We start from the raw sequence: 13,559 nt of genomic DNA, 5'->3' as shown, positions 1-13,559 counted from the left end.
AAATAAAATTGCAACCTAGGCCTGACATCCAGCCATCTCTTTGGTTATCCCCTGCAATCCAAAAGAAACAACTAACATGAATCAAATCCTTACGCTGGCCCAGACCCTGTGCTTAGGGTTTTAGAAACATTCCCTCATTTAGTCCCCAAAACATCCACAGGAGTTGGGTGATCAGTGTAGTTTGGCGACACAACAGCAAGCAATAAATGTGAGCAATTTGCTATCACTACTGCTGTTACTAAAACAGGTCTTACTCTAAGAGCAGAAACTTCAGGCTCACAGAGTGCGCAACTTGCCCAAGGTCACAGAAGCCAGTAAGAAGCACAGCCCAGATTCAGATTCAGTTCTCTCTGGCTCAAAATCCTGCCAAGCGTTTAACTGCTTTGTATACACCACTAGACCAAGAAATAGAAAATCATGTGAAAGGATGCCAGTGTGCTATTAAACAGCACAAGTTTCTGCTCCAGCCTTGTAAAGTGATGGCACTTTGAATAAGAAACTACAGAACATCTTCCTCTTGACAGCCCAACATCAAGGGACAAGAGGTTTCCAGAGTTCATCTTCCCCTAATTGACCCTTTATTAATCATTAAGCTCTAGGCCACTTGACATCAAGTGGCTTGACCACCAGGACAGAGTCATCGCTTCATTCAGAAAATAAAGATGCTTTTCCAGCGACAGACCACAAGCCCCAAATCCTTGCCCAGAATGCATAATAACACAGACGAGAGGGCAACGTTCCGTCTTTGTTATTATGGCTCATCATAATTACTTGGAATAAAATAATAAATTTTAATTCAGCGATGCCTATGGCCGTTGGGCATCTTAACATAAAAGAACGAAAAATATAATTAACTAAATCAAGGCAATATGCCTATTTCCATCCCAGCTCATTAGTATTAATTGATTGGGTTAATTCTCTTTTGTGTTGAACAGTACCCCCTAAAAAATAGTTTTTAAAAAAAAAAAGAGGAATGGAGGGAAGAAATTGAAATGGTAAAAAGCAAAAGTTCTAGGTCCTTCACTAATTAACATGAAATATTAAGAGAGAGAGCTCAAGCTTTTATCATGGTCACAAAATAATGTGCCATTTTCCCAAAAAGTTCAGGAATCAGTATATACAGCAGCAAAAATAATGGTGAAAACTTAGTCATTGGGGGCCATTTTCCAACTGTCTCAAAGAAATTTATATAATCCTCCTTTCTACTATAAGCTATGCTTTTAAGGAAAAAAAAAAGTTCTATTTTATACATGGAACTATACAGAAGGCACAGCTAAGTTCAGAATTCTCAAGGGCCATATGTATAAGTGTTAGTTTTCCTGACGGAGAAGCCTGGTCCCTGTATATATTAGGATTCTGGTTTCCGTGAGCGGAAAAGTAATATGGAGGGTGCCGTATCTACATTAAATGGTTCCAAATGCAGTTCTCAGGTGATCTAGTTACACTTCAATTTAGCACTAATCTTTTCAAAGTGTGTACATACTTTATGTAGAACATTTTCTTCACAATACTGTAGAAATGGCTTACAAAGTACTTTCACTATAATATCTTGTTTGCTAAAATCTTTTGAAGTCATTATTTTTTGGCTTGAAATCTTTCATGCTTTGTCTCATCCCACAGATGGTGTCCAAGAACAAAGAAAATGTCACAGAGCTATTTTTCTGGTCATGAACGGGTATGAAAAAGATAGTAACAGATACTCAGAGAGCGAACTGCTGTTGGATTTTTCTTATCCTTCAAGTACTTTCAGACCTGTTACGGACCAAGGGGTTTAGAACTATGCCATCTCAACCAGAGTTGAGAGCTGGAGCTCTTCCCCAGGGAAAGCATTCTTCATATGCCTTTTAGAAACAGAAAAATAACTTAGCAGTGGATTTTAACTCATGAAGATATACTTTTTTATGTAGATGTGTATATGTATATATATGTGTATGTATGTGACTATATGTAAATTTATGTACCTGTCTCTGGTGACTATTTATATATATACTAAATTTATGTCTATATATGTACATATGTATATAGATGGATTTCACATGTACAACTAAGGAGAGTAAAAGTAAATTACAGAAAATGAGAAAACTGATATTCAAGAGAGCAAGGATTTAAAATTTATCTGAGACTTCTTAAATTTCATCCAGGACCTGAACTCTGCACCATTTCATCGTCCATCCACTCAACAATCAGTACATGTGTTTTGAGCCCTCATCATGGGTCAGGCACGGTCCTAAACACTGAAGAGACAGCAGTAAATAATTGATGGAAATCCTTTGCCTTTTTGAGCTTATCCTAGCAGAGGAAATAGACTGTATATCAACAAGTAAACTTATAGTATGTCATGTGGTGATGGTAAGTGTTATGAAGAAAAGTGAAGCAAAAGAAAAGGATAGAGTAATAGGATTATTATAATTTTAGAAAAGATTGCCAGGAAGTCCTCTGTAATAAGTTGACATTTTCTCAAACAGAGAATGAAATAAGTGAGCTAGTCACATGAACATCTGGAGGAAGAATATTCCAGGCAAAGGGCATTATGTGCAAAGGCCTGGAGGCAGGCGTGTTCCTGGTATATTCACAGAAGAGCTGGATCAGAGTGAATGAGGAAGACAAGGTCAATGAAGGGACTGGAAGTTTAATAATGGTGTGAAGCTTATTCCTAATGAGATGAGAAGCCATTGAGGTAGGAGTAGGTTGAAAAAAGAAGTGATAAGATCTGACATATTTTAAAGGATGTAGATAATAAGTTTTTGGGGGTTATTTTACTATACAGCATAAAAGTCAAATACCAATTACTTAAACACATGAAGGCATATTTTTCTATCACAAAAGTGACTTCAGAGGTAGGCAGCCCCAGGTGCCATGCTAGTATGCAACTCAAAAGTCATCATGGTCCCGATGTCTTCCATTCTTCTATTTCCCCATTCTAAGGTGTCAGTTCATAGTCCAAGACGGCAGCTAAAAATGTAGCAATCATATTTACATTCCAGGAAGCAGAGACGAGAAAGCAGGAGGGACAAGCTGGACTCGCCTCCTACTAGGTCAGCCCTACTTTAGGACACGTGCTAGGTGTCCTGCGGCATGCTTCCCCTTACAGCTCACTGGCCAGCTTTTTGCCACAGGCTGTCTACTCACAGAGGAGAGGAGGAAATACAGCATTTTAGCTGGGTATACTGCTGCCCCAAATAAAAACTTGGGTCCTGCTACTAAAGAACACCAAAAAATTAGAAACATAGAAAGCAACAAAGAAGTTGTTTGAGATGGTCTCATCCAAAAAGTTATGTTGATTAGGACTAGGTTGGTACAATGGGACACATGTTGGAGATTCAGCCAACAAGAGTCACAGATGGATTGGTCATGGGATATGAGATAAAGAAAGATGTCTAGGATGCTGCCAAGATTTTTGGCCTGAGCCACTGGCTTCCCAAGTGGCTCAGTGGTAAACAATCCACTTGCCAATGTAGGAGCCGAAGGAGACATGGGTCCAATACCTGGGATGGGAAGATCCACTGGAGGAGGAAATGGCAACCCACTCCAGTATTTCTTGCCTGGAGAATCCCATGGACAGAGAAGCCTGGTGGGCTACAGTCCATGGGGTCACAGAGAGTCAGACATGACTGAGTGACTGAACACGCATGCATTGGCTACCGAGTGAGATGGGGAAGTCCCTCCCACTTCGAGTCTTTGCATATATTGATATCTACACAATCAAAACTTGTCTCAGGGACAAAGACATGCTTTTCACCGCCTCTCCACTAACTCTAATCTTACATCCTGGACACTCGGATTATTCCCATCCACATCCTACCTTACCTTCAACAACATGTTTTATCTTATTTTCTTTTAAGATTTTTTATGTGAACCATTTTTAATGTCTTTATTGAATTTGTTACAATATTGTTTATGTTTTATGTTTTGGTTTTTTGACCATGAGGCATATGAAATTTTCCCTAGCCAGGGATCAAACCCATACCCCCGCTTTGGAAGGTGAGGTCTTAACCACTGGACCATCAGGGAAATCCTTACAACACATTTTATAACTAGACATTTGATTCTTCTATACTTGCTGCCTAACTACTTTTTCTTTAGTAGTAATGCACATTATTTGTATTAAGTGTTATACTTCACTGCTTCTCATGTCTCATACAGATTTCCTAGGCCACTTAGTAAGTAGTCACAAGTCATCTGTTGCACCAGATTTCATCTGTGTCCTTTCCCAGGTCTCATACTTTCCAGTTTGTACAGAAACTGGTGTCCACTGCTTACCTTCACAATCCTACCAATGGTCCTACTTCCCAAGAGAGAGGGGAGACCCTTCACACAACAGTCTTTCCCTCTCCACAGGATGAGGGTTTGTTTGTCCTTCTAAACCTAGTCACTTATACTAAATAATGAGAGTGAAGTGTTGAACCAGGAATACTTAGAAAAACCACTACTGAAAGGTGACAGGTTGGAGCGAGTATCTGGGATACTTGGATCTTGAAATCTCCAAGAGTGGAAGTCAGGTTATGCACCCACCTGCCTCGCCCTTCCCCTTACTCTCTGCTTTCCCTCTGATGCCTCTTCTCCATCTTTAGTTTCTGGCCCTATGGACAAATACCATTCCTTGATGGAACATTTACCGGGGACTATTAGGAAATCCAGACCCTCAGATGGGCTGAGTTTGACGACTTTTAGCTTGGAAACTTCTCCCAAATGGTATCAAGGTTAGGAAAAGACCATAGAGTGCCTGACGGGCATCCCATCCTCCAACAGAATTTGACTCCTGTGGTGAGAGTCCTGGTTAAAGGCTTGAAAAGAGCATCTTTTCCCTGAGCTGAGACTTGAAGTCTGTAATTTTCCTTTGTCATTGCCAGTCCTTAGGTAGCTGCTAGCTGTCAATAAGTCAGCACTCCCCATAGCCACTGGCTACACACACGCACACACCGCAAAGACAAGTCAGGAACCCAAGCTCACAGACCCTTTTCCTAAAGGGTACTAATTAAGTGATTTGCCTGAAAACTTCTCCTTGCTGCCAGAGGGGGAAAAAAGCAGCTTCCAGAGTAAAGAATGTAAAATTCTTAATGAGTCCACCTTTAAGAGATGGGTAGTCACACTCCATCAGCTTATTCCCTGGAAAATATTTTATTCTCCCTCATATAGCCACCCTCTTACTTTAACAAGAACAAATGCTCCTATAAATGTTAAATATATTTATAGTAAAGAATGGTGCTTTGGTGCTGTTTTATAGATCTCCATAACTAATCACATTTCCCAAGTAATTTTCATTTGCCGATGAACAAGAGTCCCTTTGATAACCATTCCTTATTATCTACTACTGAAGTAGGCAATGATTTTTATTCTCATTTAACAGATAAGGAAACAAATGCATGAGGAGGTAGAAAAAACTGACATAGTCACTTGGTGGTGGGGTGGAGGAGTTAAAATGTAAATTCTCAATCTCTCCCAAATTCCCAGACCCTAGAGCTATGTGGCCGGTTTTGCAATAAGGAAGCCTATTTATATGACTTTCCACGGGACCAGGAAGTCAAAACCACAACAGGGTAAAAGCCTGAAGGCACTGCCTTCTCGGCAGGGAATTTCAAAGGCAGCAGCATTAACTGATTTCAGAGCCTTTTGCTATACTGTGGGTGCTGCCAGGGACAAGCATGCATACAAAGGGCTTGAATAAAGAAGCATATTCTTGGAGAACACTGTTCACCCTTTTGTACTTGAAAAACTAAAATAATCAAGCTCTGTGTTTTTAAGAGTCAAAAGAAAAGGCTTTCGTTTTGAACCCTCTGACCACTTCTTCCTTTCATAGTGAAATCTCAATTTGTTCTGAGAATAAATTGTCAACCAGGTGCTGGACCTTATCCAAAATGTCCCCCGGATCCCTGCCTCTAAAATAACAGGATCATATGTAATAATGCCACCCCCATATCCAAACTCCACGAACCTTTCACGTGGAGGAAGTTGAGGATGCTGGTGTTGGTGTCCAACAGAAGCAGCTGGCCCTTCTCCACCGTGACGTTGTCGCCCTCTTGTGGCGGTCTCTGGGGAAACCAGCTGTGAGCCCTGGACCACCTCCCGCAGAATTGAAAGATAAAGTTGCCCTGGAAAACAGGTTTTGTTATTTTATTTTGCTTTATTTAAAATCAGGATAGTCTGGGTGATCCATCAAAATAGAAACTCCTTAAACTCAAATTAATTTAAATTTAATTTTAAACCTCTCAATAAAATGAATCACCTTCCTACAACTAACTCCAAAAGAGGAAAATACGGAAGGGGCAAAGTTGTAACTGAAGGGCCTCTGTGTTCAGCCTCTGGAGTTCTCCAATGACATGCTGCTAATGTTTTCTTACCTTTTCCCCCAGCACAGCCCCCTTATACCTAACAGATGGGACTGGTTCCAGTTTTTATTTGTAGAGACATGTATCGAGTCTTGGACAAAACGTCATAAATAGTCAGGAACAGAGAGAATTTAAATGGGTGGCATTTCACTTTATGTAATTGGTGCCATTTTTCACAGGCTCTACTGCAAGCATTTCTGTTTTATAGGAAAACTCCTCTCTCCATGTGTTCAGACCCATCCTCCTACTTTGCCTCTTTTGATATTATTGCTGCCTTTCCCTCTGTGCTAAGTGCATCCCAGGCAGCAAAGCTCATGCATGGCAAGAACACCAGCTGACTTTAGATGACAACCCAGAACCTTTGAGGGAGGAGCCAGAGCAGGACTGTGAGGAGCCCAGAGGAGGAAACACCCTTCACCCCACTCAATCTCCCTCTCAGAGCTCTTGGTTCCCTGTTAATTTATGGTCACAGTGAAGTCATGTGCTTTTCCAACGAAGGATGTGAAAGTCACAGAAAGCAGTTTCTGGCTCATGAAAGAGGCAGTGAACAGGTCTACATGTCCTGCGCAGCCATGGAACTGTAATTCTATGAATATAGTGAAATCCTCTCGGAAAAGGTGATTAGCTCAAGGTCATACAGATGACAAGTGCATGCCTCTCTCCCCACAGTTCTTCCCACCCAGATTCCAACCTAATGAGAAGCCCCGGTTCCTATAAAATAGATGCCTAGAAGGTCCTCTGGTAAGGTGTTAAGAGGCAGATGAGAGAAGATGAGGGAAGGCGAGGCATGTTTATAATGCCAATAACTGCACCTCCACAGAGAACAGTGCCCTGGAGTGTTTCAGACACAGAAAATAGAGAAATGTGCTCCTAGAAGAGTCAATAGATTTTCCAGAGGGTATACTGACCCCCAACTCTCTAGTCCCAGATTGTACTGAACCTCACCACCAACAAAGCTTGGGAATAAGGAAAAGTAGGATCTTTTCATTTTCTGCATCTATAAAGGAGATAAAAGTCAATGAGTCATCCCAATTTAAGAGATGGCAAGGCATTCAGCACAGTGATAAGTAGTCTCAGCAAGATGGAGAAAAAGGAAAGATGTGGTACCTGAGCATTGTTGTGAGCTGTATGAAACATGCCCACAGGATAAGCATCCACAGACTCAAAAAGTAGAAGGGAAATTTTGCACTCTACTGATCTCACACTGAAGCTAGGCACAGGGAGGTAAAAATACAGAAACATCTCCTTATAAGGCTAGACATTCTACATTCATGTAATACTTTAATTCACTCCTGTACAATCCACAAAGAGAAAGTGGGGAGGGGTGACAGGAGGAAATTGGAGTGGAATAAAGTGGTGAGAAGATGGGAAAGATTGAAAGATGGTAAAGACAACTCCAGAGACGGCAAACCAGGTTATCTGTAAATCAGTCCCGACTCACTATGACAAAATATATGAAAAGCAAAACACTTGGATTTCTAGAAGATCAATGATGGAAAGGACTCTAGAGAAATCCTATCCCTTTATTTAAAAAAGGATACTTCAGACTGAGTTTCTCAGCCTAGAGCTGTTTAAGGTGGAGCTTCCTTCCATGCCACCAGAACAGACCCAAAAGCTCAAGAGGGATAAATTAGGAGCTTGGAATTAAGAAACACACTATTATATCTAAAGCAGATAAACAACAAGCACCTACTGCATAGCGCAGGGAACTATACTCAATATCTTGTAATAGTCTAGACTGGTTCCAGATCAGGAAAGGACAACGTCAAGGCTGTATATTGTCACCCTGCTTATTTAACTTATATGAGAGTACATCATGAGAAACACTAGGCTGGATGAAGCACAAGCTGGAATCAAGATTGCCAGGAGAAATATCAATAACCTCAGATATGCAGATGACACCACCCTTATGGCAGAAAGCGAAGAAGAACTAAAGAGCCTCTTGATGAAAGTGAAAGAGGAGAGTGAAAAAGTTGGCTTAAAACTCAACATTCAGAAAACTAAGATCATGGCATCCGGTCCCATCATTTCATTGCAAATAAATGGGGCAACAATGGAAACAGTGACATACTTTATTTTGGGGGGCTCCAAAATCACTGCAGATGGTGACTGCAGCCGTGAAATTAAAAGATACTTGCTCCTTGCAAGAAAAGTTATGACCAGCCTAGACAGCATATTAAAAAGCAAAGACATTACTTTGCCAGCAAAGGTCTGTTTAGTCAAGGCTATGGTTTTTCCAGTAGTCATGTATGGATGTGAGAGTTGGACTATAAAGAAAGCTGAGTACCGAAGAATTGATGCTTTTGAACTCTGGTGTTGGAGAAGATTCTTGAGAGTCCCTTGGACTGCAAGGAGATCCAACCAGTCCATCCCAGAGGAAATCAGTCCTGAATATTCATTGGAAGGACTGATGCTTAAGCTGAAACTCCAATACTTTGGCCACCTGATGCGAAGAGCTGACTCATTGGAAAAGACCCTGATGCTGGGAAAGACTGGGGAGGAGGAGGGGACAACAGAGAATGAGATGGTTGGATGGCATCACCAACTCAATGGACATGAGTTTGAGTAAACTCCAGGAGTTGGTGATGGACAGGGAAGCCTGGCGTGCTGCAGTCCATGGGGTTGCAAAGAGTCAGACACAACTGAGCGACTGAACTGAATAATCTAGAATGGAAAAGTATCTGTAAAAGAATATATATGTGTGAGTGTGTTTGTATATACAATGAGTATGAGTGAAGTCGCTCAGTCGTGTCCAACTCTGTGCGGCCCCATGGACTGCAGCCTACCAGGCTCCTCCCTCCATGGGATTCTCCAGGCAAGAGTACTGGAGTGGGTTACCATTTCCTTCTCCAGGGGATCTTCCCGATCCAGGGATCAAATCCAGGTCTCCCACATTCCAGGCAGACGCTTTAACCTCTGAGCCACCAGGGAAGCCTTATATATACAATGTATGTATATATGTGTGTGTATATATATATTTATATACACATATGTATTTATATACACATATGTATTTATATACACATATATATTTATATACACATATATATTTATAAAATGTGCTATAGGTGCTAAGTCGCTTCAATCACGTCCAACTCTTTTCAACCCTATGGACTGTAGCCTACCAGGCATCTCTGTCCATGGGATTCTCCGGGCAAGAATACTGGAGTGGGTTGCCATGCCCCCTCCAGGGGATCTTCCCAACCCAGGAATCAAACATGTATCTTTCATGTCTCCTGCATTGGCAGGTGGGTGCCACCTGGGAAGCCCTTTATTCAGTGTAGTACATTTCAAATAGTTATCAATGCTAAGCATTAACTTTTAAAAGATCTAAGCTTCTCTCTGCCCAAAACTTTTCTTTACCATAATAAAGATATCTTGAAATTATATACAATGTTATTGATAATTCATGCCTATTACAAAACAATGACTAAATACTAAAAGGCCTAAAACATTAATGGACCCTCACGTGTCTGACAGCACCTTGGGAAGTAGAAGAGTCAACTATCTCCACGATTTCAAGTTGTCAGGGAATCCATGGTAATATGTATGCCACTATAAGAATTTTAGCTCTATATTTTCATAGCAGACACAATGGTAGTATAATTCCATTCCACGGGCTTCCTAGGCAATAACTGCACGAGACAGAGGAGGTGGCCCACTTCCCAACATCTTTATCCTTCCATTCCTATCATTTTGATCCAGTCAAGCAAAAAAGAATGCCAACAGTATCATTAAAAAGACTTCTTGTCCATACATTTGAAAAACTCTCAGTTGATACCAATGTAATGTTTTAGGTGCAAGCCAGGCTCTGTGCCACCAACTCAACTCCCAGGTCAATGCAAGTTTCACTTGCACCAAATTACACCTCTTTCTACCATAGTCCCCAAGGAGTTCAGCCTTTATTTCTGGTTTTCAACTTCGAGATAAACAAATCACTCATTCCCATTCTGCAGATGAAGAATATCTGCCTATGGGCATATGGGGGCATATGAGGGGGGATAAAAATAAAGATTTGGAAACTATTCAGAACACAACCTCATTTTTACCTCAGAACCTACAGCCCCAAATAAGCCAAAACAAAAACCCCAAACCAAATAAAACACAAGCAAAAACTTTCCTGGCTCAGCGAGAAGAGAACGCAATTTGTTTTTTCCTTTACAGCTTGTCAGCACTTCTCTGAACTTCAGGGAATGTGCAGTGTCTGCAAATCTTAGGTGTCACCTTAAATGTATTTGCAACACCACCAGAGTTACCTTGAGAGAAATCATTGATCAGCAAGTTGGAACACCAGGCAGAGCAAAGACCTATTTGCGAGCATCTGTGTTAAGCAGGGATGGTGGAGCAGGCAGGGTGTGGGGATCTTTCTAGCAACAGTGTCTCCTGGATGACAAAGACAAGAAGGAACTAGTTGACACCTCCCCAGAATGCCTGCTTCAGCAAACTAATCCTGGAAATAGGAAAAGACAGGTCCCTATCACTGACAGTCTCTCCCCACTTTACACAGCTCTGCTTTCTCCAAAGAACTTACTCACCATCACTGAAATATTGTGTATTGTTCACAGTTACTTAAGCCCCAGTTGACTGTAAGCTTCAGGAGAACATCTTGGTTTTCTGCTGTATTCCAGTTACTGTTGTTGTTTAGTTCCTAAGTTGTGACCAACTCTTTTCAACCCCTTGGACTGTGGCCCGCCAAGCTCCTCTGTCCATGGGATTTCCCAAGCAAAAAAACTCAAGTGGGTTGCATTTCCTTCTTCAGGGATCTTCCTAACCCAGGGATTAAACCCGGCTCTCCTGCATTGCTGGGCGTGTTTTTTTTACCTCTGAGCCACTAGGGAAGCCCTTGTATCGCAGTACCTACAACAGTACCTGGCACATAGTACTTACCGCCAAAATATGTTTGAATACTCAACTCTTTTGTGAGCTCATAATCGCTAACCCATAATTTAAAATATTGTTTTCATAACTAAGATAATCTGATATGAAGCTGCAGGTTTTTTCTACTTTTTTCAGTGATCTTTTACATAGAAATGTTTTAAATTTTTATCAAACCAAATGTACAGACCTTTTCTTTTGTAACATCCCCCATTCTTTTACACATAAGACTCCTTTCTTTAATTCTGACACAAACAGCACTTCTAATGTGTGTTCTTCTTGATTTGTAGGATTTTACATTTGTATGTTAATCCTGAACTAATTTAGAATTTATGGGTGGTGGGAAGTTTTCCATTTATCCTTATTTTTTATCTTAGCTTTGTTTCCCCAAATAGTGAAATGACTTCATACCATTTATTAAATAACACTTGCTCTCCCTATTAAGAGTCTTGGCTATTTTAATAATTGCATTATAATATTGGGTGATATTTTGCATGGTGGCCAATTAAAATCCCAAACCTTTCCTGAATGAGCTAGTGTAAAGGTATTTCTTTTAGATACATGTGACCTCATCCTTGTTCTTAAGGTGCTTGTGTTATCATTGAAAAAAGATATATAGCTTGGTAATTAATATAAAGCATGATTAATTCAATAATTAAAAGTATAAGCAAGGTACTATGGGAGTTCAGAAAATTAGATGGCTAACTCTGGTAAAGACTGCCTACCAGGTGAAATCCAGTGTGTTAATTACCTTTCCTTTTTTCAACCTGGACACTATATATAAATTAACACAGGCTGAGATTATTTCAGCTGATTATGAAACCCAAAAAATGCTCATTGTAGGAAAAGCCAACCACTTACAAATCCAGGATTACAAATAGTGCCCCTGACCTCTAAACTAATAACTCCTTAGGGAACAAAAAGGAAATTAAATTAGTTTGGCATGATTTGTTCTTACTGGGCTCATGCTTGCTCTCAGTGATCACTTCTTTTCTCAGTGCTTATAAACCCTTCACGATGATGAGATAACATCAGAAAGTACCCCCCCCCACACACACACACACACACACTGCCCAGCACATCGATGACTCAAAGAAATGTCAGTAACACCTTCTGCCAGCAACTGGGACCCAGTTCACACCTAACTTTGTCCCTGTTAGACACCGGGCAATTCACCAGCCTCTGTCTCCCTTCTGTGAACATCCTACATGCCATGATTTCTCTAACAATACTGATATTAGCTCGGTGCCTCATCCAGGTAAGTTATTTTAGCACTCTTGAGCTTAAGGAACTAGTACAGTCTGCAAACCGAACAAATTTGCAGAAACTTTCTTCATCTTCTCTTCCACTTGAATCTCTAAATCTCCCTAAGTAACGTCTCTTCTGAATTATAAGCCTGAAGACCATTCCATGACCAATGCCTCCTACGCCCCAGGCACAGTGCTAGACGTGTGACTTACAGTATCACTCACCTCACAACTGAAAAACCTACACATTACCCTCACTACTTTAAATTTCTGAAATATGAAATTTTAAAGATTATTCATAATGGCTAACGTTTTTGTGTGCAGGGAGTTGGTGATGGACAGGGAGGCCTGACGTGCTGTGATTCATGGGGTCGCAAAGAGTCGGACACGACTGAGCGACTGAACTCAACTGAACAGTATAATACATATATACATTATACATATATATGTAAATACATGTATATATTATCTATATATATAATAACTGAATCACTTTTCTGTATAGCAGAAATTAACGCTGTAAATCAACTATCAGTTCAGTTCAGTCGCTCAGTCGTGTCTGACTCTTTGCCCCATGAATCGCAGCACGCCAGGCCTCCCTGTTCATCACCAACTCCCGGAGTTCACTCAAACTCAACGTCCATCGAGTCGGTGATGCCATCCAGCCATCTCATCCTCTGTCGTCCCCTTCTCCTCCTGCCCCCAATCCCTCCCAGCATCAGAGTCTTTTCCAATGAGTCAACTCTTCACATGAGGTGGCCAAAGTACTAGAGTTTCAGCTTTAGCATCATTCCTTCCAAAGAACACCCAGGGCTGATCTCCATCAGAACGGGCTGGTTGGATCTCCTTGCAGCCCAAGGGACTCTCAAGAGTCTTCTCCAACACCACAGTTCAAAAGCATCGATTCTTCGGCGCTCAGCTTTCTTCACAGTCCAACTCTCACATCCATACATGACCACAGGAAAAACCATAGCCTTGACTAGACGGACCTTTGTTGGCAAAGTAATGTCTCTGCTTTTCAATATGCTATCTAGGTTGGTCATAACTTTCCTTCCAAGGAGTAAGCGTCTTTTAATTTCATGGCTGCAGTCACCATCTGCAGTGATTTTGG

General features: G+C 41.0%; 1 protein-coding gene across 1 annotated transcript in view; it reads right to left on the bottom strand.

Annotated features, from left to right (window-relative positions):
* PKHD1 (polycystic kidney and hepatic disease 1 (autosomal recessive)) overlaps positions 1 to 13,559 on the bottom strand; it is a 443,812-nt gene that overhangs the window by 304,962 nt on the left and 125,291 nt on the right. The window contains exon 37 of the mRNA XM_010863025.1: positions 5,933 to 6,089. Within this exon, the coding sequence (XP_010861327.1) occupies positions 5,933 to 6,089 (157 nt within the window). The remainder of the gene's footprint in view (positions 1 to 5,932; positions 6,090 to 13,559) is intronic.

Source organism: Bison bison, unplaced genomic scaffold, assembly GCF_000754665.1.
Source record: "Bison bison bison isolate TAMUID 2011002044 unplaced genomic scaffold, Bison_UMD1.0 scf7180017864487, whole genome shotgun sequence".
NCBI lineage: Eukaryota > Metazoa > Chordata > Mammalia > Artiodactyla > Bovidae > Bison > Bison bison.
This window is presented reverse-complemented; position numbering and strand designations above follow the sequence as displayed.